We start from the raw sequence: 26,776 nt of genomic DNA, 5'->3' as shown, positions 1-26,776 counted from the left end.
TCTGTATGTCCATGAGATGGAGGCAGAGCATGGGGCAGGGACTGTGCTATCTGACCCTTGCCAGCCACTAAAGGAAGCTTTGTGGCCTGCTTGCCTAGAGAGGTTTAAACTAGAAAATAAACATGCTTCTCATGCATCAACAGTGTTGTTTTTATGAACAAGGATAAACTTTACGAAAGCAATTCCCAAAAAATGGAACTGTTTTACCAGTCATAGGGCAGGTAGTAGACTGTAATCCTCTGTGCAGGTCAGTGTGTCTCCTGTTAACCTCACTTACTTACACCTGTCCTGACTGTCGATAATTCAGCTAAATAAGAGACCCGTTTGTAACATTTTATACTGCCAGAAAAATGTGCTGTTGTTGGAAGAAAATGGAGAACTGAAGTCTTCTGAGTTAAAAAAAATCCCCATTCCAACAAGCAGCTAAGGACAGCGTGTAACGCTGAACTGGTATAATAAATACATGAGAAAATGCCTTCTCTAAACCAAGATTGCTAAGTCACATCCAAGTTTAATTCTTACAATGACAGTGCATTTAATTACAATGTTAGCAGTATTGTCATACTGCTGGAAGATGCAATTTAGCTGAGTTAATTTTGCAAAAGTACAGAAACAACAGCATTTAAAGCACTTATGTTCAAAATAGATGAGATATCCAAATGAGAAAGTAGGGATGAACTGTAATTCTCCTTTCAGAGATGAAGACTGACACACTGAGAGAAAAACCACTCTCCCTGTTTTTCTCTTCATCTCCTTGACACCAAGGTCACGTGGAATCATGCCAGCGAACAGAATTACACTCAAATGCTTCAGAGTGCTAGGCCCAAGCTTCAACCATACTCTACCTAAAGAAGCTTTTACAAATCAATGCAACAACAAAATTAGACATTTTGACATATCTTATTATACTTAATTAGATAGAATTGCGTCTGCCTAATTGCCTTTATTATATACCGATTATATGCTGATGACAGGCATTGTGTTTTAAATTCTTAACAAGAAAGCAGGTTTTTAAGTTCACCTTTCAAACTATCTTTTGTGTCTTTGGCTGTATTTAAAAAGTAGGGAAAGCTCCTTCAAGGAACTTTAAATTCATATAGCTTACCAGAGCTCTATGAAGGAAGTATTTGAAGGAGTGCACTGTGGTCCTGGACTTATTTTTTTACCTTGCTACTTTTGGATCATTTCCAGAGATGTGATTTTTTTTCTTTTTTTTTTTCTTTTTTTTCTTTTTTTTCTTTTTTTTTTTCCCCCAAGCTGATCCCAGCTGGTATCTAGATGGAAACTTCTGGGCCATTGACAAAAGAAAAATAAAACCCAACAATGGTTTTGCAGTTATTTTTACATTTCAGCAGGGAGGTTGGGGAAGCCAAGGAAGTGCCAGATGTCAAGCTTTAAAGTGGTCTTATATCTTGATTCTACAAAACAGTTAGGCATACTCTGAGATCCAACTTTCTTCCAGGCAGCAGGAGATTGCATTTTGGTACATGCAAAAGAAATGTACTAAAATAAGCCATCCATATATTGCAACCATCTGGGATGCATATAAAGTGTATCACCACAAAATCCTCCTTTTGCTGTACAAATCTATTTAATGGAACTAGTTTTCTTTGTCCAATAATCAAACAGCAGTGGTGTCTGTTCAGACATCAGGTGAATTATTTTGGCCAGAATTAGGAATAACAGCAGTTAAAACAACTATCATGCCCTTTTTCCTTAAACTATAAATCTCCTGGAAACTGTCTCCTCAAAGGGGTGTTTTGTTCTGAAAGTTTGGCTCTAGAAAGTTTGCTGCCCGCCCGTGTTGTTATCTAAAGGATTGCACTGCCATCTTGTGGCAAGAAAAGCCATTTTAAATCGAGTACTGATTGTGGCTGAGACAGAAATTAAGCAAAAAGCCTAAAAAATTAAACAAATTAAAATAATTATGGAATAAATATACCGTAGTAGAGGCTTTATGAATAAGGGGTAGAAGATGATAATTTTCTCAACCCTTCATCACATTTCCTGCAAGGGATTCACAAGTGGTTGAAGGTGGTCTCTTCTTGGCAAGAGATTCTTCCATTGAGTTGTGATGTCAAACCCATCAATAAAAGGTCTTCAATACTTTAAACAGTGGAAACACACAAACTTCTCGACAATATTGGCAGCTTGAGGTACCATCCTCTAAACAAACAGTCCCAGCTTCACATCTTCAGAGTGCTTTTGGCATCCACTGCACTCTTGGAAAGCCTGGCTACTTTCACAGACCCATTAGCAGTGCTATGTGTCCAACACTTGATACCTTTCCTTCACATCAGCCCAGAAATTCCACAGCATCCTTTTCTGTGTGGTGATCCTGACACCATACTGTCTTCACACCTTGAGCCCATCCTTTCCACATCTTTCTTTTTCACACAGAAGCAGATACATGCAATGGCTTCACAGAATCACAAAATAAGCTGATTTGAAAAGGACCCACAAGGATCATCAACTCCTGGTCATGCACAGGGCACCCCAAGAGCCACATTATGGTGCCTGAGAGCAATGTCCAAATTCTTGAACTGTCAGACTTGGTGCTGTGACCACTTCCCTGAGGAGCCTGTTCCAGGGCCCAACCACCCTCGGATACCAGAAAACAAAATGGAAAAAAATGAAGAAGAAAAGAAACAGAGGAGTAAAATGTGAAAAATGTAAAAATTAAATGTAACATTGCAGGATTACAAAGGATAAAATCACTGATACCTTATGATAGTCATAACCATTTTCTTGGGAGACATAGGACATATCATCTGGTCATGGAATAGAAGTACAGTATTATTAATGAATGCCTTGAGTACATATAATTAAAAGATCATAATTAAAAGATCAGAAATACAGGAAACCTGTTAGAGACAAAAACAGTTTTAGAAAGAAAAAAATAGAAAAAAACCCCAACAAAAACAGTAAAACTGAATTTTTTTGAAAGAACAGGTGTATAAACAAAGTAATAACAAGGCTGAGAATTCTCCCAAGAAGTTTTCTTTCACTGTATATTTTTTCATAATCAACACCTGTCTAAAGAATTGTTTTTTATATCTAGTGGTTCCAAAAGAAATCAAAGACAGTAAGTATAGTACCAGCCATTTAAGTACTTATGTATATCCCTAATACTTTGCATGTTTCAAGGAGACAACTTTCAGACCAAAGTATATAAAACTGAATATCTCAATGCAAATACAACTCTTTTGAGGGGAAAAAAAACCCCACTTCTGCTCTAAATTTTCTGAAATTTTTCTTTCAAATTTAAGAATAACCTTTCTCCTGTTTTTGTGGGGTTTTTTTAAGGAAGGAAGGAGAGAAAATGTAAATGAAGTTCAAACTCTTCAGTACCAATCTTGGCAAAAAAGAAAGATGCAACATTTTTTTAAAAAAATGTTTTCCTGTTCAGGAGACTGGAATTTTTCTTCTTTATTCTGAATTACATTGTACTTTTGCCAATCCTCTGTTAACTATCTACCTGTATTTACAGACAGGGGGTGTAAATTTGCAGTGAAGCAACTGCTGAAGCCATGACCCTTTTCCCATCAACCATTTTGCTTTAACTGCTGTAGGTAGGTCTGAATCTCAATTTCTCCTTTGGCTTTCTGTCTTTAAAAGTCTATTATCAGTAAAACACTAGACATGTAGGTCAACATCTGAAGAGCCCTCACCAGCACCTCTGAATTCATGTCTGAATAAAAAGCAGTATGCTGACATTTAGCTCCTTGATTGCAAACACAAGTGTTGCTTGTCACCACAATGCAGACCTAGATACAAAAATGCTCTTCCTTTTGCCATTTGGCTGAAAGAAAAAAAGACATTGGAACTGCTTAAGATTTTTTTTTCTCTAGAAATATTTCACACAGTTTACAGCTTGTAATAACAATGTCTGCAAAAGCTTTAATGTGTTTCTTGTTATTTTCCATATTAAATATTCTGCTGGAAAATCTACCACCCAAAACCTAACATTTTCTAGTAAATAGAGATGTAATTGATAAGGGAAGAAAGTGTGGACTCTGGTGAAGTTTTTAGGAAGCTGCAAAACGTCTTCTTCTGTGATGGCCTTATGGCTGTAAATATGATTTTATATATTTTTTCATAATTGAATAAATGGTAAATTCTTCTAACAGTGAAAGTGTTTGCTTAGAAGTTATTCTTCCCTTTGTACCTTTTACATTTCTGTGTAAGAAAAGGGAATACATATACACATTAAATCAAAACACCTCCAAGTATCAAAGAGCCTTGGCATGTTTGCATTCAATTGAAGAAACATTGTTTGAATGGCTTTTGCTTCAGCCAGATGAATGTTTGGTTGTGTAGACATCATAGTGACTAAGTCTTTCCTTTGCACCTAGAAACTACCACTTTCATTTGGGTTTGAGTTACTCTTCCCAGAAGGACTGAAAAATTAATCTGCTTTCAGCTTTTGAATTCCACGTCATTTCAGCTACCTTTCAACTTGTGCTAAAATGTTATGCAACTTTTATCAGAGCAGGTGGCCTACTGACTTCAGCAAGCCAAAACAAATATAATCTGTCCACCTCCAGTAATTCTGCCACCACCAGTGACCCACTTTTCTCATAAGTGAGATAACTCTCCATTTCTCCATTTAATAGTGCTACTCTCTCCAACTTGGTCAACAAATATCTAAACAAATTGACTGAATGGCCTCATCTTTCCCCTCTGAGTTTCCATTTTATTGTGTCACTTCCATCTGCTTCCCAGAGGCCCTGCTGAGGATGTCTGTACTCCTGCCCTGTGTCAGGGTATCCTGGTATTTGACAATGCCACAGGGCAGACAGTCACACTGTTCCTCAGGGCAGGTTACACTTGGCCATCCCCTCTTCACATTCCCACCACAGTTTTTTCCATCTCCTTATTCTTGTTCCCCTTGAAGCTGTGTTTCATCAGCTTCGGTGTCACCGTATTCATGACGTTGCTCAGTACTAGTTCCTGATTCACCAGAGACACTTTTCCATCACCTCCAGACTTGACAACCTTGTCATTGATCCTCCTTAAGGTCTTCAAATTGAGTGTAAAATGCTATGCCATCACTCATTGACTTGAGTCAAGGGCTGACTAGGGTGTGGGTAAAGGTGGATGTAAAGGATCACAGCTAAAGATTAGTTGCTATCTAATATCCAGCTTTGCTCTGCTTCTGCTATCCAACACCCAGCTCTCAGTTTGCTGGTCTCCTTGATTTTCTCTCTTCAGAAGAGGTTTTGAGTAGTTATCTGTAGGAAAGAAAACGAAGCTGTAATCCACAAGGCAAATTATCAAATCTTCCTCTCAGAGTTGGAAGATCCACTGCTATCAAGCAGACGCAGCCCCGTGGTACTGTGTCAAATAACAATGATAAAAACTGGACAGTAAAGGCAACACATACCATGTGCAGTACATAAGAAACATGTTTGCTGTTGGAAAAAAAATCTAGTTACAAAATAAACCACTACTGCTGTACCATCTTTGGATTTATTGCTTATGATTGACTTGAGTTTAGTGACCTTTGGTAGCCTTTAGTTCCTATTAACTTCACTTTGTCATGTAACTGACAAATACCACAAATTACAACAACAACAAAAAAATGAGGCCAGCATCTAATGACAAAGTATGACTAAAAATTAATTAAGTATAAAACCAAAATTCCCCATTGCCTAACTAGAGGCTACTTCTGCAGGTCAGAATTAAGGTAAACTTACAGAATAATGGAGAAAAACCTATACTGTGACCTCCTCCCCTTCAAGACAGTAAAAGCTCTGGTCAAGATCATCCTCATTTGACCTTGCATTATGAAGTGACTCATTCAATGTCTCCTAATCATTGAAAATCTACCACATGATAAGGACACCAGACAAAAATTAGTTCCACACGTGCTCATGCTTGAAGCACACTTTTAATGATTTGAATTGTATGAGTCAAATATTTGCTAATGGGCAAAGACAAAATATTAACTTGTTAAACAATAGACTGAGCTTCTCAGACAATATTTATATATTACCTAAAAAACACTAAATTAAAGATAACACTTTAAAAGACCCTGACTTGAGCTTGCACTGACTTTCCCATCTCTGCTGTTCTCTTTTTTTGTCCCTTTGAAAAAACATCTGATAAATGTCAGACTACTTAGATAACAATGTGACTCCAAAGCACAGTTCTCTCACATTAAATGGCATACAATGCACATTACAGGGAAAATTGGAAATCAACCTATTCACTATCACTGCAGACTTCAAAAATCCTCATTGTAATTTATATAATTTGTCACATCACTGGGATTATTAATAGTCTTTATTTCAAATGAAGAGTTTATTTTAAATCTTGCCTGGAGTTAGTTTTGCATTAGTGCTGGATGTGAATGAGAATCCCAACTACAATGGCAAATGGCAACTGAGACAATTTAATTTCAGCTACCATCTTCAAAAACATCAGAGGTGGTTTTTCAGGACATCCTTGCTGCTGTCAGCTCCTCAGACCACCCTACTGGGCCAGGATTCTCCACAGATGCAGAAGTTCTTATCTGGATATAACCCTTAAGATTTCAGGCTTGAACTCCAAGAGGTACTCAGGGGTAACTTCAAGTATCCTGCAGCTGTCAGACTGCTCAGTCCAGCTAGCAGACATTTATAGCCACACATATATCTTCATACTCTGCAGAGACAACGTCTTTATACTCATTTTCTCTGACAGATTTTCCCTTCCAAAGGCATACTCTGCCACTGACAAAGAAATAGACAACCATGACATTTTAATTACATTATTTCAGGCTTATATTGCTATTCAAACAAATAGTTACTATAACTTCATATGGCTACTTAATGTCCTACTTAGTGACTTGTATATTTACATCTATTTACACAATAGGCTTGACAGTGGGAGACAGAGAGGAAAATATTACTGTCACATCAGGAGAGAAGAATGAGGAAATAGCCATAGCTCAAAATCTATGCACATTAAAAAACCCACCAGAACTGTTCTTGCTAAGTCTTAGGTTTGTAGCATGATTAATGGCCCCAAATAAACAAGAAAGATGATGTGACAACATATTTGGTTCAGTAATTCTAAATCAGATAAATTCTTGGCAATTAAGTTTCACTGTCAACATATTCTGTCTGTAGTTTAAAGAAAGAAGAATTTGCTGATGAGTCTGCCTGTAATGGTTCCTTCAGGGTTCGAATGGTCCACTACAAAGCCTAAGACAAGTTTTCACTAATAGCAATTGTCATTTCCTGAAGATCATTGATAGCTGGTGATGCACAATTATATTTCTTAATGCCAGATACAGTTTTGCATTTGACTATGTGAAGGTTCATTCATTTTTGTACAAACATCAACTAAAACACCTGCATACCTAAGAACAACTGAAGATACCAATAACACATCTATAAGATAAGTACAATGTTAGATTTTATCATTCTATTTCCTACAGATTTTTTTCTACTGACATTCAAAAAAATCCCCAATGCAACTATACTGTTGTCTCTTGTCAAGTAAATGGGAAACTTAAATCAGAATGGATGGGAACACGAAGGTTTCTCTAGCCTGTGAGGTGAGGAAAAGTTTGCTCATTCTTCTCATTTGCTGAGTGACAGACCAATCCAGGGAGTGAGCTTGAGATGATGAACATTTTTTGCCATCTGGGATCTTCCTCCTTTCACCAGATTTTCTAGCCTCAAACTACCTTCCCTTCAAATTTTTCATTCTTTCCAAGCTTCACGTTTGAATTGGTCATTGCAGGGAAAAGCAATCAGATATTTTTTTTGCAGGAACCTTAGAATTAGTTCCTTCTGGCTGGGCTTATGTTTTTTGTAACACTGTTTACTTTTTCCTTCTCAGATTTTCTCTGAGCACAAGCCTATTTTTTCCAGAAATTTTCTTCTATTTTTTTTTTTTCCTTTTTTCAATACCATAGACTTTACCTTGTTGGATTTGCCAATAAGAGCTGAATGTTGTTATTATACGTCTTAGGGCTAGTGAACAGCCAGTCATCTACACCTTAGACAGATTTATGTCTGTCTAACCCCTGGGGAAGGGATAGAGTTGAATGGAGGAGTTTGACCTCATGCCACACCACAAGACTGGTTAGGCTTGGAGTCTTAAAACATCATGGATTTAATCAGAAACACAAATCCTTTTGCCCCATAGCAGGCCTTTCCATGGTCCCTTTTTCTCTACTCATGTTTTTTCTTCTCTTCCATCTTGTGGTCAGGGAGATCAGACAGGAGTCAGGGGGAGCAGAGATGTCTGTAAGAGCGTTGCACTTGGCATTGGTCTGCTTAAAGATTTAATTTCCCTTTCTTGTGGCAGGCTCTCCCTTGCCTACTTGCAGCTGGAACAACGCATCCTCAGCAGCAGATGCATACTAAGAGGTGATGTGGTGTCTGGTATATAAATCAGGAACATCATCAGGTATTTTCAGAAACACTGTCAGGGCAAGGACTCTTCCCATCACTTGTGATTTAAAGCCTGCCATTCAAATAGCACTGTCCCCTGAGCACACTGATAAGCACAGAGCCACAGCACCCATGGAACATGAGGACCAGTGCACAAGAAAGAGCAGTGTTTGGCCTTCCCTTGCTCCTGGGCTTGGCTGGAGCAAGAAGGGCTGCTCCCAGGAGCTGTGGAGACCTTGGCAAGTGACACACTGCAGCACAGTCCAGCAGAACCCTGCAGATCCATGCTCCAGTATGGAGTGTAAGTCTTTATTTCCTCAGAAAGATGAGGAGAAGAGCACACTGGAGGGGTCTTGTACTCCTGGCTGCTTATGCCTGGTTCAGGGTAGGAGGATTTTACTTCTCTGCACTTTTTTCACACAAAGATCAGTTAGAGCAAATAGACAGGGGAAAGTAAATTTGAATTTGCATGACTGCTTCTCCCTTTCGAAAGGATATTCTGGCCACACATTTTAAATAATTCCTGTCCTGGGAACACTAAGGATTATTAGAAAATGCTGGAATAAAGCCTTAAGTTACATTACTGTAATTTGTTATTTAATTATTTCCTTTGGCAAGAGTTAGATGTCAACATATGAGCATGATAATTATATATATATACACATTACTCATTCCAATTAGTTTTATTATAAGTATGTCACATTTCATCCTTGTCAACTATAACACACAACAAGACCAGTGGGCTCTTTACATTTGGTAGTAGATTTATTTTTTCTAAGGAGTTTGACAGAGACACGTGAAAGACAGACACACATGCCATGTGACAGTAAACGAATTTAGAGACAGCAGCCTCTATAAATATCTATGTTCATCATCTTACATAAGAAAGTGGAAGGTTAGCCACTTATTCCAATCTATTAAATGGTTTGCAGCAGTTTAGTAAGAAAACCTGCAGGGTTTCTCCCTATCACTAGGCTGTCACATGGCCTCAGTCAGGGGATGACACAAGAATAAAGTCTATAAGCATGTGAATATAAATGGAAGTAAAAGTCAGTGATTTGGAAAGACACACACATGCACAAAATAAACTCTGGGGAACAAGAAGAAGAAATTTTTCTCTCCTGATTCTGAATAATTTGTCACTTTATACAATATTTATTGTAACGTAAATGTCAAAAGCATGTGCACTAGTCTTTCCTCAGCATGGAGCACCTAGCCTGTCCAGGGAAGGATTCCTGAGGTTAGAGCACAGAACTGAAAGACACAGGGGTTTTTCCCTGCCAGGAGGACTCCTTGCACCATCTTGGAAGAGTCACTTTTCCACTCAGGTGCTTCTTCCATCTGTAAATGACTGAAACACACCTCCAAACCTGTAAGTGGGATAGTGCACACCATTAGTACTTCCTGGGAGTGAGATCTGGTTCACTGCCTGCCCATCTCCAGAATGCTGTGGGTGGGGTGGGCAGGAACTAGAGAAGTGTTTAAGTTAAGGAGACAGGATTTGTTCCACAAAAGCCAGGTACAGCTCAACTATAAACTATAAGTTCAGACAGGTACTTTCTATCCTTGTACAAATTCATCCTGTTATTGTCGATTTGTAGCCTTATGGAAAAGGAAAACACTCTGTATACATGCAACATAACCTTCTTGGTGTTAGCTGGAAACTTCCTAAGCAATCCCACTCCACTCAGCATCCTTCATCCCAGGGATGATGCAGCTCTAAACTACCAGGGGATAAAAGATCTTGGCCATGACACTTAATTCAGAGTACGCACAATCTCATCTGCATTGCCTCTGTTTCCATGCTGTGCTCTGAAACCCTGAAGGAAGAATTTTCCCAATTCAAATACAGAGAGGATGTGCACCAGTCTCATGTAGAGCAGTTTGGGAAGCACAGGTAGAGGAGCCAAGACTTGAATTTTCCTTCCAAACTGCAGGTATGTTCTCTCAAGCTTCAGGCCTGACTAGTGAGAAAGCAAATAGAAGGGGGCAAAAAAGTCTGGTGCAAGGAAGAGAATAAAGATTAGGTATTAATGAGGCAGATAGAATAACTAAGTCTGAAGAGAAAGACTTCTAAAAGACATATGAAAAAGTATGCAACAGGTTGAATAGGTATCTCAAAACAAGAAGTCAGGGGAGAACTGGAGAAAATATCCATATACTAGGAATATTTGGTGAAGGGAATACCTGCCATGTATCGATGTCTCAGTACTGGAGACGAGAATGACAGTTCTGTCTAACTACAGCACAGCCCCTTTACAGCTTGAGATGGAACAAAATGTTCCTAGGTCTCACTTAGTGCAACCTTAGTGTCAGCAAAATTCCTCCTTTCCCCAGGGATGAATAATTATTTACCACTGCTATCTACTTCTTGCCTTAAAAAAAAAAAAAAAATGAAAATAGGCCTCAGGGTTCCAAGCAGAGCTGGGTGAAATTACCTATTTTTCCCCTGTGGTTGTGGTGAGGGAAGTATCTTCAGAAGAGTAGAGCTGGGACCTAAACAAAAGACTTTTATATCTAAGTTCAGTAAAGAAATTACTTATATATGAAGCTTTTCATAATCTGATGTGAGGCTTTTCTTCAAGTACTATTCATATCCTTTGAATGGCAAGCTGACTATCCAAATGAGTATGTAATTTCACTGTGCATCTTCACTTATCCTCAAAATGGGCATGATAAGATCCATCCACCTCAGGAATATGCTGGGATAATAAATTAACTAATGTGTGTGGACATGTATTTGAGAACAATAGAGAGGTTCCAAAAGGAAGGTGATTATGTACTCAGAATGGGTTGAACAGTGGGTGGTAAAGAAGGCATGAGAGCATACAGTGAAAAACAGGAGAAAACCAAAAATCAATGGCCTCATTACTCAGTTGAATAAGCCAAAGTAGAAACCATGAGAAAAATTACCATTCAGTCACGTCATTAAACATGTTAGCTTTTATGCTAATAGGGTAAAGGAAGATTCTATTGCATAGTTAGTATTTCCAGCTTCAGCAAGGAGCATTTCATAATAACAAATGCCTTGATAATATTTGAGAATATGAAAAGAATGTAGCAGAAATTACAAAGTATTTTAAATAGTGGAGGACTTATATATTTATGTCATTTTTCCTGTTAGTCCTACTATGAAAAAAGCAAATCTTGAGATATTGCCAACTGGTCTATCCTGTAAAATATTATTATGTCAGTGAGGAAGGCACATCTTGGCAACACTTGAAAATAGCCAGATGTTAAATTAACTGCAGTTAGGTTATGTCCATACTACCCTCATAAAGAACTAGGACCTTTGGTACCTCTGACAAGATTCTGTTCTACAACGATGACTTCAATATGGTGGCAGATGGGAAGTTACAATTTAAATGAAGCATAATTTCAAATCTGTGGACAGCCATAGTGTCTTCTTCCCTACTTCACTAAATGCTCTAAACAATTTGATTTCCTAAACAGAGCATGTATTCCTTCCAGATGGATATTACAGAATTAACCCTGGGGATTGCAGATCATCTTCAGCTGCAGATGCTTTTCAATAATATAGACTCAGGACCCGAACCTCATCTTTGTGACATCAGTGAACCAAAAGTAAATACACTGAAGTTAGTGGAGCTACACCAGCATGATGGTCTAACCCAGTGTTTATTAAAGTCAGCCAAAGCTGATGAGAAATTTGAGTGGACACTGGAACATGGCCTTCAAATTGCCACCTTTGTGTGACAGAGATATCTATATTTCCTTAAAATTTTCAGAACTGTGGTAATGACTTTGCCTGAAATTATCTTCTGATCATGAGCTAAAGAATGTATTTTTGCTTGATGTATTTCCAAACATTAAATACATAATTTTATTTTTCTCTACCAAAAAAAAAGATTGTCCAAATACAAGCCCATCTTCTCTAAAATTTAACACATCTTTTTATTATGTTACTAGAGATCCTCCTGGCACAGAAATTACACACTTCTTATCAGGAGGAATACAGGTAGGCTTGGAATACTTAGTATTATTTCAGCACATCTGAGCCACTATGTAGACTATCCTTTATGAACACTGTAAGAAGTAGAAAGGATGATGATGCATGTTTATAACTAGGGTGCAGCTTCTTTTGAGAAGACTGGTTTCCTTTATAGTGATTTAGAGGAATAGGAAATTCCATTGTAGGATTTCCCAAAATCTGCAGCTGGTAAAATATGACACCTCACCCTTCTCAGTAATGTTAAGACAGTAAGAACACTGCAAATATTCAAGTAGTAGGATTCATGTCTTTCTCTTTTTCAAAATATTTTTTTTAATATTTTTTAGAAATATTTTGCATTTATAAGAGCATTCTTCAATGGAATTGAATGCAGAACCTTTTTTCTCTTAAAGATTCATTGTCTAAATAGTATTAAATATTTTAATTATAGATTCTACCTTTCATGTTGGAATCCAGTTTGTTTCTCCAGGCTGCATTCAAGACCAATTGCAAAACTGAAAAATACAAAATCTTATTTATAATAAAATATATATATCTTAAAATATATAAAATGTATATATATATACACATTTTTATATATATATATATATATATAAATATATAATGTAAATTTGAAATAATTAAATTTCACAAACAAAAATTTGTGTAGAAAAGGACCTAAAATTCCAAGTTAAGATTTCATAGGGTGCATTACCTTTTCAAGTTTCAGTGAAGATCAGAATTTTCACCTATTTTCCTGTGATTTGGCTTGTCTTATAAATCAATATTAAGTAAATCTTCTATCAGATAGATCTAAATTCACACATACAAGCAAGCCCACTGAGGCCAACAGAGTTGAGAACAGAAATGTTCTCCTCTTAAAAAATAAATTGAAACAATACCCTTAAAAAAATCATAAATAAAGCATTAAGACATTGATTTTCCCACTTGACTTTCATGATGCTTAGTATGGTGAAAATCACTGATTTATAGGAATATCTTTTTAACATGGCAATATTCTGCTCAGGCACTCCACATAGACTGCAATCTGTCCTTACCCAATTGATTCCACCACTTTAGCAGGATGTAAAAGAACACATTATAATAATAATGAAGGATTCCAGAACTTGAAGTACCTGCATTTGTAACTGGATCTGTATCTTCAGTTTTACATAATCTTTGTGTGCATACAGGTCTTGCCTAAAATAGCACAGAAATTCATTCTCATGAGTAGCCAGCACACAAGGTAAGGAACTATCCTTCTCTAGAGGGTTGGAATAGAGCAGATGTTTCCAAAACATGTTTCTCTCTACTTGTGTGCCACAATCACAGTCACAAAGAGTACACATCTCTACAGCCCCAAGGGAGGCAAAAATGCAATGCCTGTATGAGGCTGTCCAGCAGAGGAGTAGAAAAAGAAGCAACACACCTGTTCCATTTGATGTGTCAAGCACCTGCTCCCTCAGCTCCTGGACTACATTTGCAAACAGAAAAAGAGATTTCTCTGCCCTACCTCAGTCTACAGTCAGGCAAAACCATGCACCACCATGCAGAGATTAGTGAATTAGTGTATGGAAGCAACTTCAGTGAATGAAGTTATTTAATGAGACAGAGGGTAGGGAAGAATTTTGCCCAGAGTGACAACTGGAGACAAGAACCTTAAAGAGTTGCTTTAAGATGAGTGGACTAAAAATTGTTTATGTGTAGAGTGAGAGGAAGGAGAAGTACAAAGATATAAAGGCAAGAAATATAGAACCCAGAGCAAGATGAAGTTTGCCAACAATTTATTTTTTTGAACATGGATAGTTGATCAAGCAAACAGTTTTTCAGCTTCACTCTGAAAAAGTTCACATTGCCTAAAAACATTGTTTCCATTTTCCAAGCTATATCATAGATCTAATGAAAAGTTTTTACTCACCTTGTGTTGTTTATGTCTTTGAAGTCTCAAGATTGCAACAATCAAAATGCAACACAATTCAAGACAAAACCAGCAAGTTTAGTGATTACTATACAAAAGCAGGGAGACATTAATTGGACAGCTCTTTCCATAGAGAAGAGAAAGAAGAGAAAAAAGTAAGAAAAGTCAAGCACTTCTACATTAATTGATTCTTCTTATAGAACTCAGAAAAAACACAGATCTGAGATCCAGCTTTCAGAAAGTGGTTTACTCCTTTAAGCGGGTAGCCAACTCTTTTTTCATTTCCTTTTTAAGATCCAGGTTACATCATTTTCAACCTGTTTTTTCAAGAGCTTGTATTATCAACTTTCAGAGCAGAAGTATGTGACATTCCCATCTTGAGCTGTAAAATGTATCTGTTGTTACAGGAAAACGTTCAAATCAATAGTGGACAGTATTTGGTTGAAACACACCTTTTCATTCCAGCTTTTACTTCTTCATGATGTAAATTCAGGAGTGATGCTTGAATACATAATGGACTCCAGTTGATCTTGCACTACAAATTTTTGGCAAGCTGGAAGGGGCAGATTTGCTGTCCAAGTAATTTACATTTTCCACAGTTAAAATTCATTGCTCCTTCAAAACTTAAAAATTTAATATTTTAAGGAAACTTTTCAAGATATGCATATATCAGGATTTCTTCAAGAACATGAAAAATAAAAGAAAATGGCTATTGGCCAATAAAAATAAGTCATTGATCCATGTGTTTCCTATATGTAGTTTGTCCAATGTTTCTCAGATCCTGTCATATGCATGATTGCTTGTTTTCTGAAAATTATTAGAATTAATTAGTATTAATATTCCAAGCCTTCAGCTGGACCTCAAGCCATTAAGAAGTTTATCAGCTAGCAAAGAGCTCTGAGCTATTGCCATACTAGTATGGTCCCTATTAAGAACTGGCTCAGCCACACTAAACACTGAAATTAATTGCAGTTTTATTCATTAGAGACACTGCAGAGGTAAGAGAATGAGAACTGCTGGATGTTGTAGATCATTAGGCACATTTTAGTAAACTGGTTTTAAAATTAATTTTAGAAGTTATAAAAAATAAGGGATTAAAAGTATCCTACAGACCCATTGGGCTATCAAGCTTTCAAAATGTGAGTCCTTTGGAAATGCCTCTTGACTTTCTGCAGAAGCAGTGGCAGGCAATTACTTCTAAGATCTGGCTAGAGAATTAGCTACCTCTACTTGTTTTCTATCAGTTTTGTAAGTATCCACACAGAGTATAGGTGAGAGAGCTCCACTTCACCTTGGCCAAGTCAAACTCAAGTCTTCTGCCTCCAGAATGAGTTCTGATCACCCAGCTGCCCTTAAAAGGTGGGGAGAGGGATGATCATCATTCTGGCAGAGGTATATTCCTTTCATTTTCCATAAGTGAAATCAGGATTCAGGGGCTAGAAAACAGATACATAACTCTGGCATAATGGCTGGGGAGAAAAGATAACAATTTCATTTCACATGTATCCTCCTTCCTAAGTAGACTTTTCCCTTTGCAGTGAAAAACCCCAGAAGAAGGGCAGAGTCAACTAATTTTCCTCATGACCAGCATCTCAACTTTGCTTACATGTCCTGGGGTCAGTCAGGATCTCATGCCCCAAAACAGAGGACACCAACCATGTCCACAGGACTTGCACCCCTTTAGGGATCCTGATTTAAGTCCTTTGCTGCGCTGCTCCCTGAGCATTTGGCCTCGTGGGACCAGCCACCCCGAGGTGTATTTTGCACCGCCAAACGTATAGTCACCAGCTCTCACACCTTCAGCAGTCTTACCCCTCATCACCTGTAATGGAGCAGGAAAAGCAGATATGATCTTAACAGTGTGATTTGAAGAGATGGCTAAAAGATGAATGTTATCAGACCAGGCTTCTCTCCTGCCCCTCATTTTGCCCTTTTCTGCCCTTTTGTAAACCCCTTTACCACGGACATAAGCAATCTATTCTCCTGGTCTCCTTTCTCCCACCCTTACCCCCTCGGACGGCGGTGGGCGTGTTGGGACGGACCTGCCCACGCCGATCTGTGCGGGGCCGGAGCCGCCCCCCGCTCTGCCCACGGGAGGGCTGTGACGGGCGGGCGGCTGTGGGGGTCGGTAGCAGCCCCACCACCGAGCCCGGGAGACCCATTTCTGCCGGGCTGCCGAGCGCAGTCGGTCCCGCCGGTGCCAGGGACGCTCCGGGCGGGCTGGCTCACGGTGGCCTCCGGCTGAGCACGTCAGGGGAGACACCCGTCATCACCGTGAGATGCCGGCATATATAGGAGATGCGGGGGCAGCGCCGGCCGATCGCAGCCGCTCCGTGCCGGGCACGGGCTCCGCAGCGCCATGGCCGTGGCCCTCAGCCGGGCTGGGGAGCGAGCAGGTGAGGGGCGGGCGGCGGGGGCTCAGCGGGCGGGGACACAGCGGGTGGGGACACTGAGGGCAGGGGCACTGAGGGCAGGGGCACAGCGGGCGGGGGCACTGAGGGCAGGGGCACTGAGGGCAGGGGCACTGAGGGCAGGGGCACAGCGGGCGGGGGCACTGAGGGCAGGGGCACTGAGGGCAGGGGCACTGAGGGCAGGGGCACAGCGGGCGGGGGCACTGAGGGCAGGGGCACTGAGGGCAGGGGCACTGAGGGCAGGGGCACAGCGAGCAGGGGCACAGCAGGCGGGAGCACACCGGGCAGGAGCACTGAGGGCAGGGCCTCACCGGGCGGGGGCACTGAGGGCAGGGGCACAGCAGGCGGGAGCACACCGGGCAGGAGCACTGAGGGCAGGGGCACAGCGGGCGGGGGCTCACCGGGCCAGGGCACAGCAGGCGGGGGCACAGCGGGAGAGAGCACACCCCGACATCCCGCGCCCCGACGCCGCCGCCCTCTCCGCAGGTGCGGTTGCGGCGCTGGCGCTGCTGTGGCTGCTGGTCTGCGCTCCGGGGGACGGCGGATGTCACCCCCTGACCGTGGCTGATCTCTTCGACCGGGTGATCCGGCACTCGGGCAGGATCCACAGCCTCTCCACGGCGCTCTACGCCGAGCTGGTGAGTGCCGGACCGGCCCCGCCGCCGCGGAGCTGGGCTGTGCCGCCCTGGGAGCGGCTGCCGACGGGCGGGATGGGGAAAAAAGGTGGGAGGGTGTAGGGTAGTGGTGGTGCTCTCGGTGTACGTTTAGGTGTTGTTCCCCCGTAGCAAAAACACTTTCCTCCCCGTGACAACGAGCTGGGAAGGCCCGCTCGGAAGTGCCACACGTCGGGGATGCTGACCCCCAACGGCAAAGAATACGCCCAAAAAATCCCGGTAAGAGCAACGGCGGCGGGCAGAGACAGGACAGAAGGGGGTACCGCGAGGTTTGGGGGACGGGAAGGGGACTCTGCGGATCACATCGCCTTCTTCTTCCCCCCTGGCAAAAGGGAAATTACCTCCTTTCCTGTCAGAACTCCAAAATGTCTCATCATGCTGTAATGGTTCCCCACTCCAGTCGGGCTGGAGATAGGCAGAGAGGTATTTATGCTTCCACAGCTTCAACAATCTAGATGAAAGAGGCTCCTAAGTTTTGACCCCAAACAGGTGCACATCAGAGGTATTGCACATGAATTTTAAATCAGTTTAATTTTAAATCTGTATGCGGTTACCTATACTTGGATTGTATATACTGGTTATAATAAGGATACTGCAGTAGTACTTTGTCAGAATGACTGACAGACACCCTTTGATTTTGTTGAGGCAAACTCTGTGGAACAGAAACTTAGAAACTTATATGTGTGACAAAGAAGTTAAATCAATCGGTATCACTGCAAAGTACAAAAAGCAATCGGGAGAAAGAAATAACAGTCATCTCTGAATCAGTAGTTAGGTAAGGGGGGAAAACAGCAAATTTGTTTAAATCACAGTTGTGATGGCAAAGAGGAAAAAATCGTTATTAGTTCAGAGAAGAGTAGGAAGAGTTTGTTCACACAGAGAAAAAGCAAATTGTGATGTTGGGGACACACAGTGAGAGAAACTTTTGTCTCTAGGAGACAGACAAAGACAAATGTTACCATTTTGGTTTTTGGTTGTGATGGAGTAAGGAGCTTCCCCCAGGACATCCTTCTAGAAGGTCCCCTGGAAGGGCAATGGGAGATGAGGCCCTGCTTTTGTTAGCTGAAAACACATCAAGTACAACTTCTGGGTGTTATTATATATATAAAAATAATCAGAGTGGTGTTCAAGTAGTGAATTGCAGATGTAAATCTTAATCCCACTGAGATTTCACAATGAGACTAAGAGTATTTATATGATCTGCTGCAAAGTAAGAGACATTCTCTGCTATTTCAATTTATAAGAGAGAAGAACTAACTCATGTGATACTGAAACTTTTGCAAGCCTGGAAAGAACCACTTTCCCACTTTAACCAGCATATTGAGCACCATCAACAGTTACCTGATGACAGCCTTAGCAAAGCTAAGCAAATCAGCAATATGGTACATGAGCTGAAGACTGGAGTCGAGAAAGTAACAGAAAAGGTAAGATTTTTGATGTAGCTTTTATATATACCAGTTATGTTGTATGGGTGACTTTAGGGAGGGGACAATGTCTGCTCCCATTTGGGCTTGGAGGCTCTTATTCAGCAAAATGCAGGATTTTGTTACAGATACAGCAATCTTTCTGTCAGAGGATGTGACTTAGTTATAGATTGGCAGATATGTAGATGGCATACCTGTGAGGCAGTATTTTATTAATATGAAATATATGAACAACATGCACGAGTACAAAGACTAGAGCCTTTCATAGCTTCATGGATGAGTAATAACTTGAGTTTTCTAGGCCAGTAGAAAAGATGGGGGTAGACCATGATAAATACTTAATAATTGTGTTGTTTTTTGGATTTACATTCTAAGTAATTCAAGTATCACTGCTGTCTGATGCAAAGAGCTCTGTCCTAAGGCAATTTTCTGCTGGGATAAGTTCTTGAAGACAACAGTGGCATTCCTTAAGTCTGGTATCAGTCAAAAAAACATTTCAAAACTTCATTAGAAATCATGCCACATCATATACAAATCATTAGATGAAATTATTTGTTATTTCCATTTCTGTCTTCTTAGTACTAGCTGAAAGTCCTGACCCTTGCATTTTTTTGCATTTATATCTAAAATTAGCTGTGGTTTTGGAAGAAATGAAATCTGTGAGCCCATTCTCTAAAATGGCTACGCTGCCAGGGTGTCCGTGTCACTAAAAAAGTGATTAATGAACTGGTATCTTACACCAGTAGATCACCTTTCAACTTTATGAACACAGCTGGGGAATACAAGTTTTAAAATGCTAAGCAGCTCATCACTAGAATAGGCTGAATTGTACCCTACAATAAAACGTAGCCCTGGTTAAGGTGACTCAAGAGCTACAAATGGAAAATCTATCATCCAAATGCAGCCACGGTTCTGGGTTAAAATGGCCTTGAAGTTCAGAAGTGTTCAACCTCAAAGCTTGACCTTTGTTTCATTTTGTAGCTGAAGCAAACTCTGAACTAGCTACATACTTTTGGTATATTCACCTGCTTTATTTTTTCTAAAACACCTTTGAAAGTATTACTAAGAGGGAAATCTTTGAAGTATTTACTTCTCTGTACCATGGATATACCTACCACAGGATAGAAATATAACTGCAAAAATTAATGCATTCCATATTTTGCATCTGTGTTTTTCCGTTTAAACAGGAAAATTCTAAACTTGCTTTTGTTGTCAAGCACCTACTCTGAGAGGTGATCACAGGCAGCAGAATTCACCAGGTTAAATAAACAGCACTGGTGGATACTCATGTTAGGAGCTTCCCTTCCCAGAAAACATTAAAACAAATGGCTAAAAAAGTCTCAAGACTGATTTGCTATAATACTTCAAGAGGAAATAAGGTTTACCAAACAGGGGTTCATCCGCTTAGATGAAATATTCATTACTAGCGTATCAAGAAATTTCAGTCTACTTTAAAAGTTGCAGTGATACCATAAGGATAAAAAAGACAATGTTATTCTATGTAAGGAACTTTACATGTAACTTCATAAGTAGGTGAAAGATCTGGAGTAGCATAGCCCAATGTAGTTACATCTCAGTTGTCTTTTGCAGTAGTATTTTCAAGATTTGTTGTATGTGTAGTTACAAGTTGTACTTCTCTTGTTTTCAATACAGATGCAGTCAATGGGGATCATCAGCAATTCATTAAATGGAATAGCATCATCTGAAGGCACTGGTTTATCAATTAGTAATGAAGCAAACATGATGAGTGACTCTGACTTCATTCACTGTTTTAGGAGAGATTCCAATAAAGTACAAAGCTACTTAAAAATTCTCAAATGTAGGATTATGCCGGAAAATAGTTGCTAAATTGTAATCCCTTGACAAGTAGTCTTCAGCATGTTGCTTATAAAGATTTAAAAAATAGAACTTCTTAATTATAACTTTCACAGTAATTTTAATAGGAAAATGTTTTTGAAATCCTTTGGAAGCTGACACAGTTGAGCAATGCAGATGAAATACTAAATAAAGCCTCATGTGTGTATGTCAGTTAATGCACCAATAAAAAGGAGTGGTCTAGCATTAGATAAATAAATGTTCTTGCATGTTACACTGTGGCAGACTATACTATGGCTGATTCACAGAGTTTAGGTATATATGTATATACAGAATTACAGAATGTCTTGGGTTGAAAGGGACCTTATTGATCATCAAGTTCCAGCCCCCATTCCACCATTGGCAGGGATGCCATCCAGGTTGGTGAGGGACCATGCTCTTGAATAAAGAACTTCTTCCTGACATCTAATTTAAATCTCTCCTATTTTGGTTTAAAATAATTTCCCCTTATCCTATCACTCTTTATCCATGTACAAAGCTGCTGTCCCCCTTTTTTATGATTGCTTTGACAATCTTTAAGTCTTGTAAGGCTGCAATGAGATTTCCCTGGTGCCTTCTCTTCTATAGGCTAAACAATGCCAATTCTCTCAGACTGCCTTCATGAGGTTTTTATGGGCCCACTTCTTAAGCTTGTCCACGTTCCCCTGGCTGACATCCCCTCCTGTTTTGTCAGCTGCATTGCTCAGCTTCGTATCTGCAAACTTGCTGAGGATGCTCTCCATGCCACTCTCTGTGTCGTTGAGGAAGATCTGAAGAGCACCAGTCCCAAGACAGAACCTTGAAGGACACTATTTGTCACTGGCCTCCCCCTGGACCTAAGAGCCACTGCTCACAATTCCCTGGCTGCATCCAACCAGCCAATTCCTTAACCACCAGTCCAGCCTTCAAACCCATGTCTCTCCAATTTGGAGATAAGGGTGTCAAGTGGGACCTTGTGGAAAGCCTTAGAGAAGTTGAAACATAACATAGTTACAACATAGTTGAAAGTAAGATTAAATTTGTTAAACCCTGCTATATCTGTATACTATCAATAAAGTGTATTTTTACATAAAGAAAATGTTTCCCCCCATTTCTACATACATACCTACCTGTAGAGTATTGCTTAACACTGAAGAGTGGCATTGATGTTGATTAGCTCATTTAACTGCAGGGGCTATACCAGACTTTTATGTTCATGTCGTACCTTTTACTGATTTCTGAGGGCTTTCATATGTGTCCCATAAAATCTAGTATTTTTATTCATTTTGAATGCTCTTTTCTATCTGTAATGGCTTCACTGATTTCAGTAGAAACGCCTAAAGAAAAAGTTTGTGAAAAGTAAGTCAGAATTCTGGTCCAAATAGTATTTCAGTCTAAGGGCTGAGCAGGGAGTCTCTTTCTCATTCCACATGCTGACATAAGACAGGACTTGGGTTTTACAGTAATGATGACAAACTCCATTGCAAATAAAAATATGAAAGCTGTCAGTTATTTTATGGAAATCACATTTTCCTAGCAGCAGGGTGGTGCTACTGGCTGTGCATACAACAAAACTTCCCTGCATTCAGAGCCTGAGACATTTGAACAAGTAGATTTAACAACATGGATTTATCTTTAATATTCTTGACTATTTTACCACTAAATGCTCTTTTCTGGCCTTCCATGATCTTGATGGTTGCTGACAGTAGCAGGAGGTCAGCCAAGCAAGAACAAGGAGTAAAACGCTGATGATTATTTAATAATGAAACTGAATTTGGGCTTGAGAAACTTAGCAGAGAAAGATGTCAAAGAAACATTCATGCAGACCAGAGAAACAACAATTTAAGTTTCATCCCCATAACTGAAAATATCCTCAGATATCTCCTATCTGGTAGATGGATGCCATACTTTTGCAGCTGTGAGTGATCACAATTCATGTCTGGTCCCTGCTATGCCAGGTGTAGTAGAAAGGCAATGGGTTACACTGTGCTTGCTCTGAAGTTACTAGCTGCAGTTCCTTATGCACTAACATAACAAACACATAATGAAATAGAAGCATTCACGGCAGATTTTGAGGAAATTCTGAGGAAACAAAACACAGCTCCAAAGAGAGCAAAGGAAGACTCCTATGAGCAAGCAGACACAACCAGAGGGGGATGCCCACACTGTCTACATCTACCTGCGGCCATAGAAGATGCAGTAGCAATTAACAGCTAATTAACTAACGTTGTGGCCGTCTGTACAGCCTCAGTCCCGGAGTACTGCAGCCCGCGGGCGGTGTGTGCCTCCCGTGCCAGCGAGGGGTCACTGCTGGCCCCCAAACGCTGCAGGGTAGTGCCACCGCGCTCCGGCAAAGGCACGGCAGCCACCCTGCGTCAGAGGCCAGGGGTCACACACACCGGCGGGGTCCAGGAGGAAGCTCCCTCCGGACTGGCTGTGGCCCCGCGCCGCCACAGGGTGAGGGGTGGCCGCGTTGCCATGGGAGGTGGCCGTGAGCCCCTTGGTCTTGCTTGGTGACAAGTAATTGCAAGGTGGCTCAGAAATCAGCCGTACCCGCAGCACCTCCCGAGGGGTGCAGCTGAGGGTCAGGAGGTAAACGTCGCAAACGGAGCAGGTCATACAAAAAACTCTCATCCCCGACAAAGTACTAAACCCTGGGAACTGCAGTACAGAAATGTGAAAACAGAGAAAATGAGACAGTGGGTGGCACAGGAGGAACAACAGTGCACCGATGTGTTATCCACAGTCATTCATACTCATTAGTGTTATATTTCAGTTTTGCCTTTGGCTGAAGCGAGGCACGTTGGTAAAACAAAAGCTTTCCTATATTGCTAGCATTGCCTTGCCTCCTCTTGTGACTGAGGAAACAACTGAGCAGTGGGCTGAAAAGGCCATGCTTTGCTCTGTGGCCACCGATGCCTCAAACAGAAATACAGTGATGGCTGCTTTCTGCACAGGGGAATACTTCATCTTCTGCATGATTTCCTCCAAGACAGCAGGATAACCGGTTAGCAGAATTTAATAATGTAAAATCGCGTGCTACTAGCAAATGCTTCAGAGTTTGAGAATTCATCGCTTTTACATCAGAATATTACTTTAGGAGAAACAATTCTGTAAATTAATGGAAAATCAGAAAATCGGGATTGGCTTCCAGTTAAGCACTGGCATCACGTGCAACAAAATAGGTAAGTAATGGTATAATTTCCATTTGTGAAACAATCTGTTTCCATTAAACTTTCTCGTAAACCAAATAAATTTAAGAATTAAAAGCATCTCCATTGTTCTTCAGACCTTATTCCATGAAGCACTGCAGGATAATCCCAGAACACTGCCATTTTTGTACAGTCAAATTATTCTTTTTCAATTATTAGATATTTCTCATTTATTCAGAATGATGAAGGATGCAACAGAGACACTCCCAGTGACTGAAAATTAATTTTGTTCATTTCATAATGTGCTAAATGGTTTTGATGGCGTATCTTAAATTTAGACTGAATCTTGTATATGCTGATGTTTCCATGGTAGATTAAGTGGCTAATGTCACTTGTAGTTCAGCTCTTATCTAAACCCATATGATAGCAAAACAGAAACATATTGAAACAGTCTTGTTTACACAATACATCCATGTTCAGCTACCCGCATTCAAATATTGACCTCCAAATAAAATTTATTTGGAAAAACTGAAGAATTCCTGAAGGATTGGATGCTTATAAAAAGTGGCATTTCTGTGTGCTTTAGCAAGCACTGGAGGATCACTATAGAGATGTTACGTGCTGACATCCCTGCTCACCATGCCCAGCTTCAGTGCTCAGAATTACAACCAATATAAAAACAAGGAGTTGCCATTTTCTGGCCATGAATTTGGGTGCAAGTCTGCATGGGAGCATTTCAGACTCAGGTTTAACTATCCCAGTTTACCTTACAGTAAAGGTGAGCAGCAGTTACCAGGTACATGGCTTAGAAGCACACTCATTTAAAGACTTCTTCAGTCCATGACAATTTCATTCACTGTGAACCTTTCTCTTTAGGGATTTTTTGGTCTCCCCTGGTTCAAAGCTGAAGTTAATTGAACTCTCTCTGTTCCTTTCTAAAGGCACTGAATTTACAGCTATCATCAAGAAATTGGTTTGTCTTTCCTTCTAGTATGTGAAAATCAGGAAGAGTCTAGATGGTAGAGGGTGCTGAAGCATGTGAATGTATTTAATTTATGTCAGTCTTTTGACTGCAGAACATAGATTCGTCAGAGGAGCTGTGTGGCTACAGTGATGGCAACTGGTATTTAAAACCCAGTACTAGTAAATCACAGCAGATAAAACAAATCTGATGTATTACTGCAGCTCAGGAGTGACATTTGACCTTTGTACTACTGTTCTGACACTGAAGCTAATAATACAGTTTTGTGCCTTAAAGCAACCCTGTTCTCCTGAGAAGATCATAACACTTATTTCCTGTTTGGCAAAGAATCAATAAAAACAAGATAACTTTCAAAAAATCATTTTATACTCTAAATCTGTACAACCAAAGTTTAAATGCTGACATAGCTGCGGTCAGCAAATCCAGCTTTTAACAAGGTTCTATGAGATCCATGGAGGAGCTTGCTGTCCTCTCATGTTCACAGGTTCTCAGTCGTCACATGCAGTAAAATATGACTGTGGCTGTGCCTGATACAGACTGCAAAAATCTGCATTACGACACATTTTTAAAGTTCAACAGCCAGGTCTAAAAGGAAATCAGCTTCTTAGGTATCATGGAAGCTCCTCTGCCTGATGTTAAGAACATACTTTCAAGATGCACATTCCTATTGAACTGCATGTATGTATGTGCTGAAGATCCATACGGAGGATCTTCAATAGGTGGGATGAGAAAAGCCTCTTCTGTTCCTGAGGCTGCTGGTTTGGGCAGAAATCTCTGTGTCAGCAGTGCAGCCTGAGAACATGGATGTCTGCAGCTCAGTTAACAAAGCGAGTACTGAGTCTCAGCCTTTCCTCCCTTTCCGTGTTGTATTCTGTATTACATTAGCATTGATAAGTTGCCAGAACAAACAGAGAAGTGCCCAGCAAGTATAAGTATCTGCTTTGTTTGTGGCCTCTGAAGAGATGACGTTTTTAACTGTGGTTTGCAATTTGAGGTACCCAGACTCTCCTCAGTCCCAGGATCCCAATAAATGTCCTTCATAATACTCCACAGCCAGTAACTATAGTCTCAAAATGCTACACACAGGAAATACCTCTGATAGCCTACAACCAAGATCATCTATCAGGTCAAATCTTTTAAGTCCAAGTATCACACTGCTGGTTTTAACCTAGGTGTCACTCATATCTATCATGTCACTCCCTTATACCAGCTGCACTACATCTTTCACCTCTGCACTGTGTCTGTTATAAAGCAGTTCAAATATCTGCTGGGCATTTTGTATACCTGTGCCCTCTCTGTTCTTTTTAAAACTAGTATGCATACTGTATTTGAACAAACTCAATACTACTTGTTCCTTCACAAAGAAAAGATTGGCACCCTAAATATATTATTTGTACAGGATGCTTTTTCTCATTTACCAAGTTTTCACAGTATAGGCTGAAGGGAAACATATCCTTTATGTAACACAAAATCAGAGGAATCAAGGTTGTATGTCTCATGGGCCTAAATCTTAATTTAATCAGACTATTTTAGATATAATTCAAGAATTGCACGTACGCATTTAGGGATTTTTAAAAAGCTTGATCACCATTTTCAGGTAAAGAATGTTTTATCTGGCATACTGAAACTACAGTGAAGCTGTAACTTGTTGAATTTAAAATACCTGTAATACTACAACTGTGAAACCAATTTTGAATGAGCCTTGCTTGATCTTTACCTCTGTGAGATAGCCTTCAGATGAATTCTGTTCATCAGCTCACAGTTTTGACAGTAGCTCACATTTTGTGCTTGCAACACCATGAACTGCAAGAATTTCCCAAGGAGCATTCTGAATTGCATCTCCCATCTCCAAAAGTGTTGCCTGTAACACTGATGCTTCATTGGCTTGTAGTAAAAGAGTATGAGCAGCTGGGAAGGCTCCCTTTCCATTAAAGGTGAGATTAAAAAAACCCACCACCCCTACCATACAGATTTCCTTCAAAACAGGAAGCACTGATGAATACATGTTATCTGGGCTACTAACCCTTGCTGGTCCTTCAG

At 40.2% G+C, this 26,776-nt stretch overlaps 1 protein-coding gene and 1 long non-coding RNA gene across 5 annotated transcripts; one reads left to right on the top strand and one right to left on the bottom strand.

Moving 5' to 3' along the window:
• Positions 1–1,572: 1,572 nt before the first annotated feature.
• On the bottom strand, positions 1,573–17,364 carry LOC111932107 (uncharacterized). 3 transcript variants are annotated; one of them, XR_015285610.1, is made up of 5 exons: positions 16,936–17,155; positions 14,713–16,889; positions 13,479–13,542; positions 12,801–12,857; positions 1,573–5,234 (listed from the first exon to the last, which is right to left on the bottom strand). It is a non-coding gene; the product is annotated as an uncharacterized LOC111932107 (long non-coding RNA). The 3 variants fall into 3 exon arrangements; XR_015285608.1 differs by lacking the exon at positions 1,573–5,234 and adding an exon at positions 9,137–9,760 and having other exon boundaries at positions 16,936–17,364; XR_015285609.1 differs by lacking the exon at positions 1,573–5,234 and adding an exon at positions 9,137–9,760 and having other exon boundaries at positions 14,713–16,784; positions 16,921–16,996.
• Positions 16,323–21,701, top strand: LOC111932116 (prolactin-like). Of its 2 annotated transcripts, XM_086884644.1 has the most exons (5): positions 16,323–16,656; positions 17,158–17,309; positions 17,457–17,564; positions 18,590–18,769; positions 20,423–21,701. In XM_086884644.1, the coding sequence occupies exons 1-5, from the start codon at positions 16,620–16,622 to the stop codon at positions 20,615–20,617; spliced, it is 672 nt and encodes a 223-aa protein (XP_086740770.1). In that variant the 5' UTR covers positions 16,323–16,619; the 3' UTR covers positions 20,618–21,701. The 2 variants fall into 2 exon arrangements, with proteins under 2 accessions (XP_086740770.1, XP_086740769.1); XM_086884643.1 differs by having other exon boundaries at positions 16,620–17,309.
• The last annotated feature ends 5,075 nt before the right edge of the window (positions 21,702–26,776 follow it).

The sequence above is a fragment of the Cyanistes caeruleus genome, chromosome 4 (assembly GCF_971803275.1).
Source record: "Cyanistes caeruleus chromosome 4, bCyaCae1.hap1.1, whole genome shotgun sequence".
Lineage (NCBI taxonomy): Eukaryota > Metazoa > Chordata > Aves > Passeriformes > Paridae > Cyanistes > Cyanistes caeruleus.
This window is presented reverse-complemented; position numbering and strand designations above follow the sequence as displayed.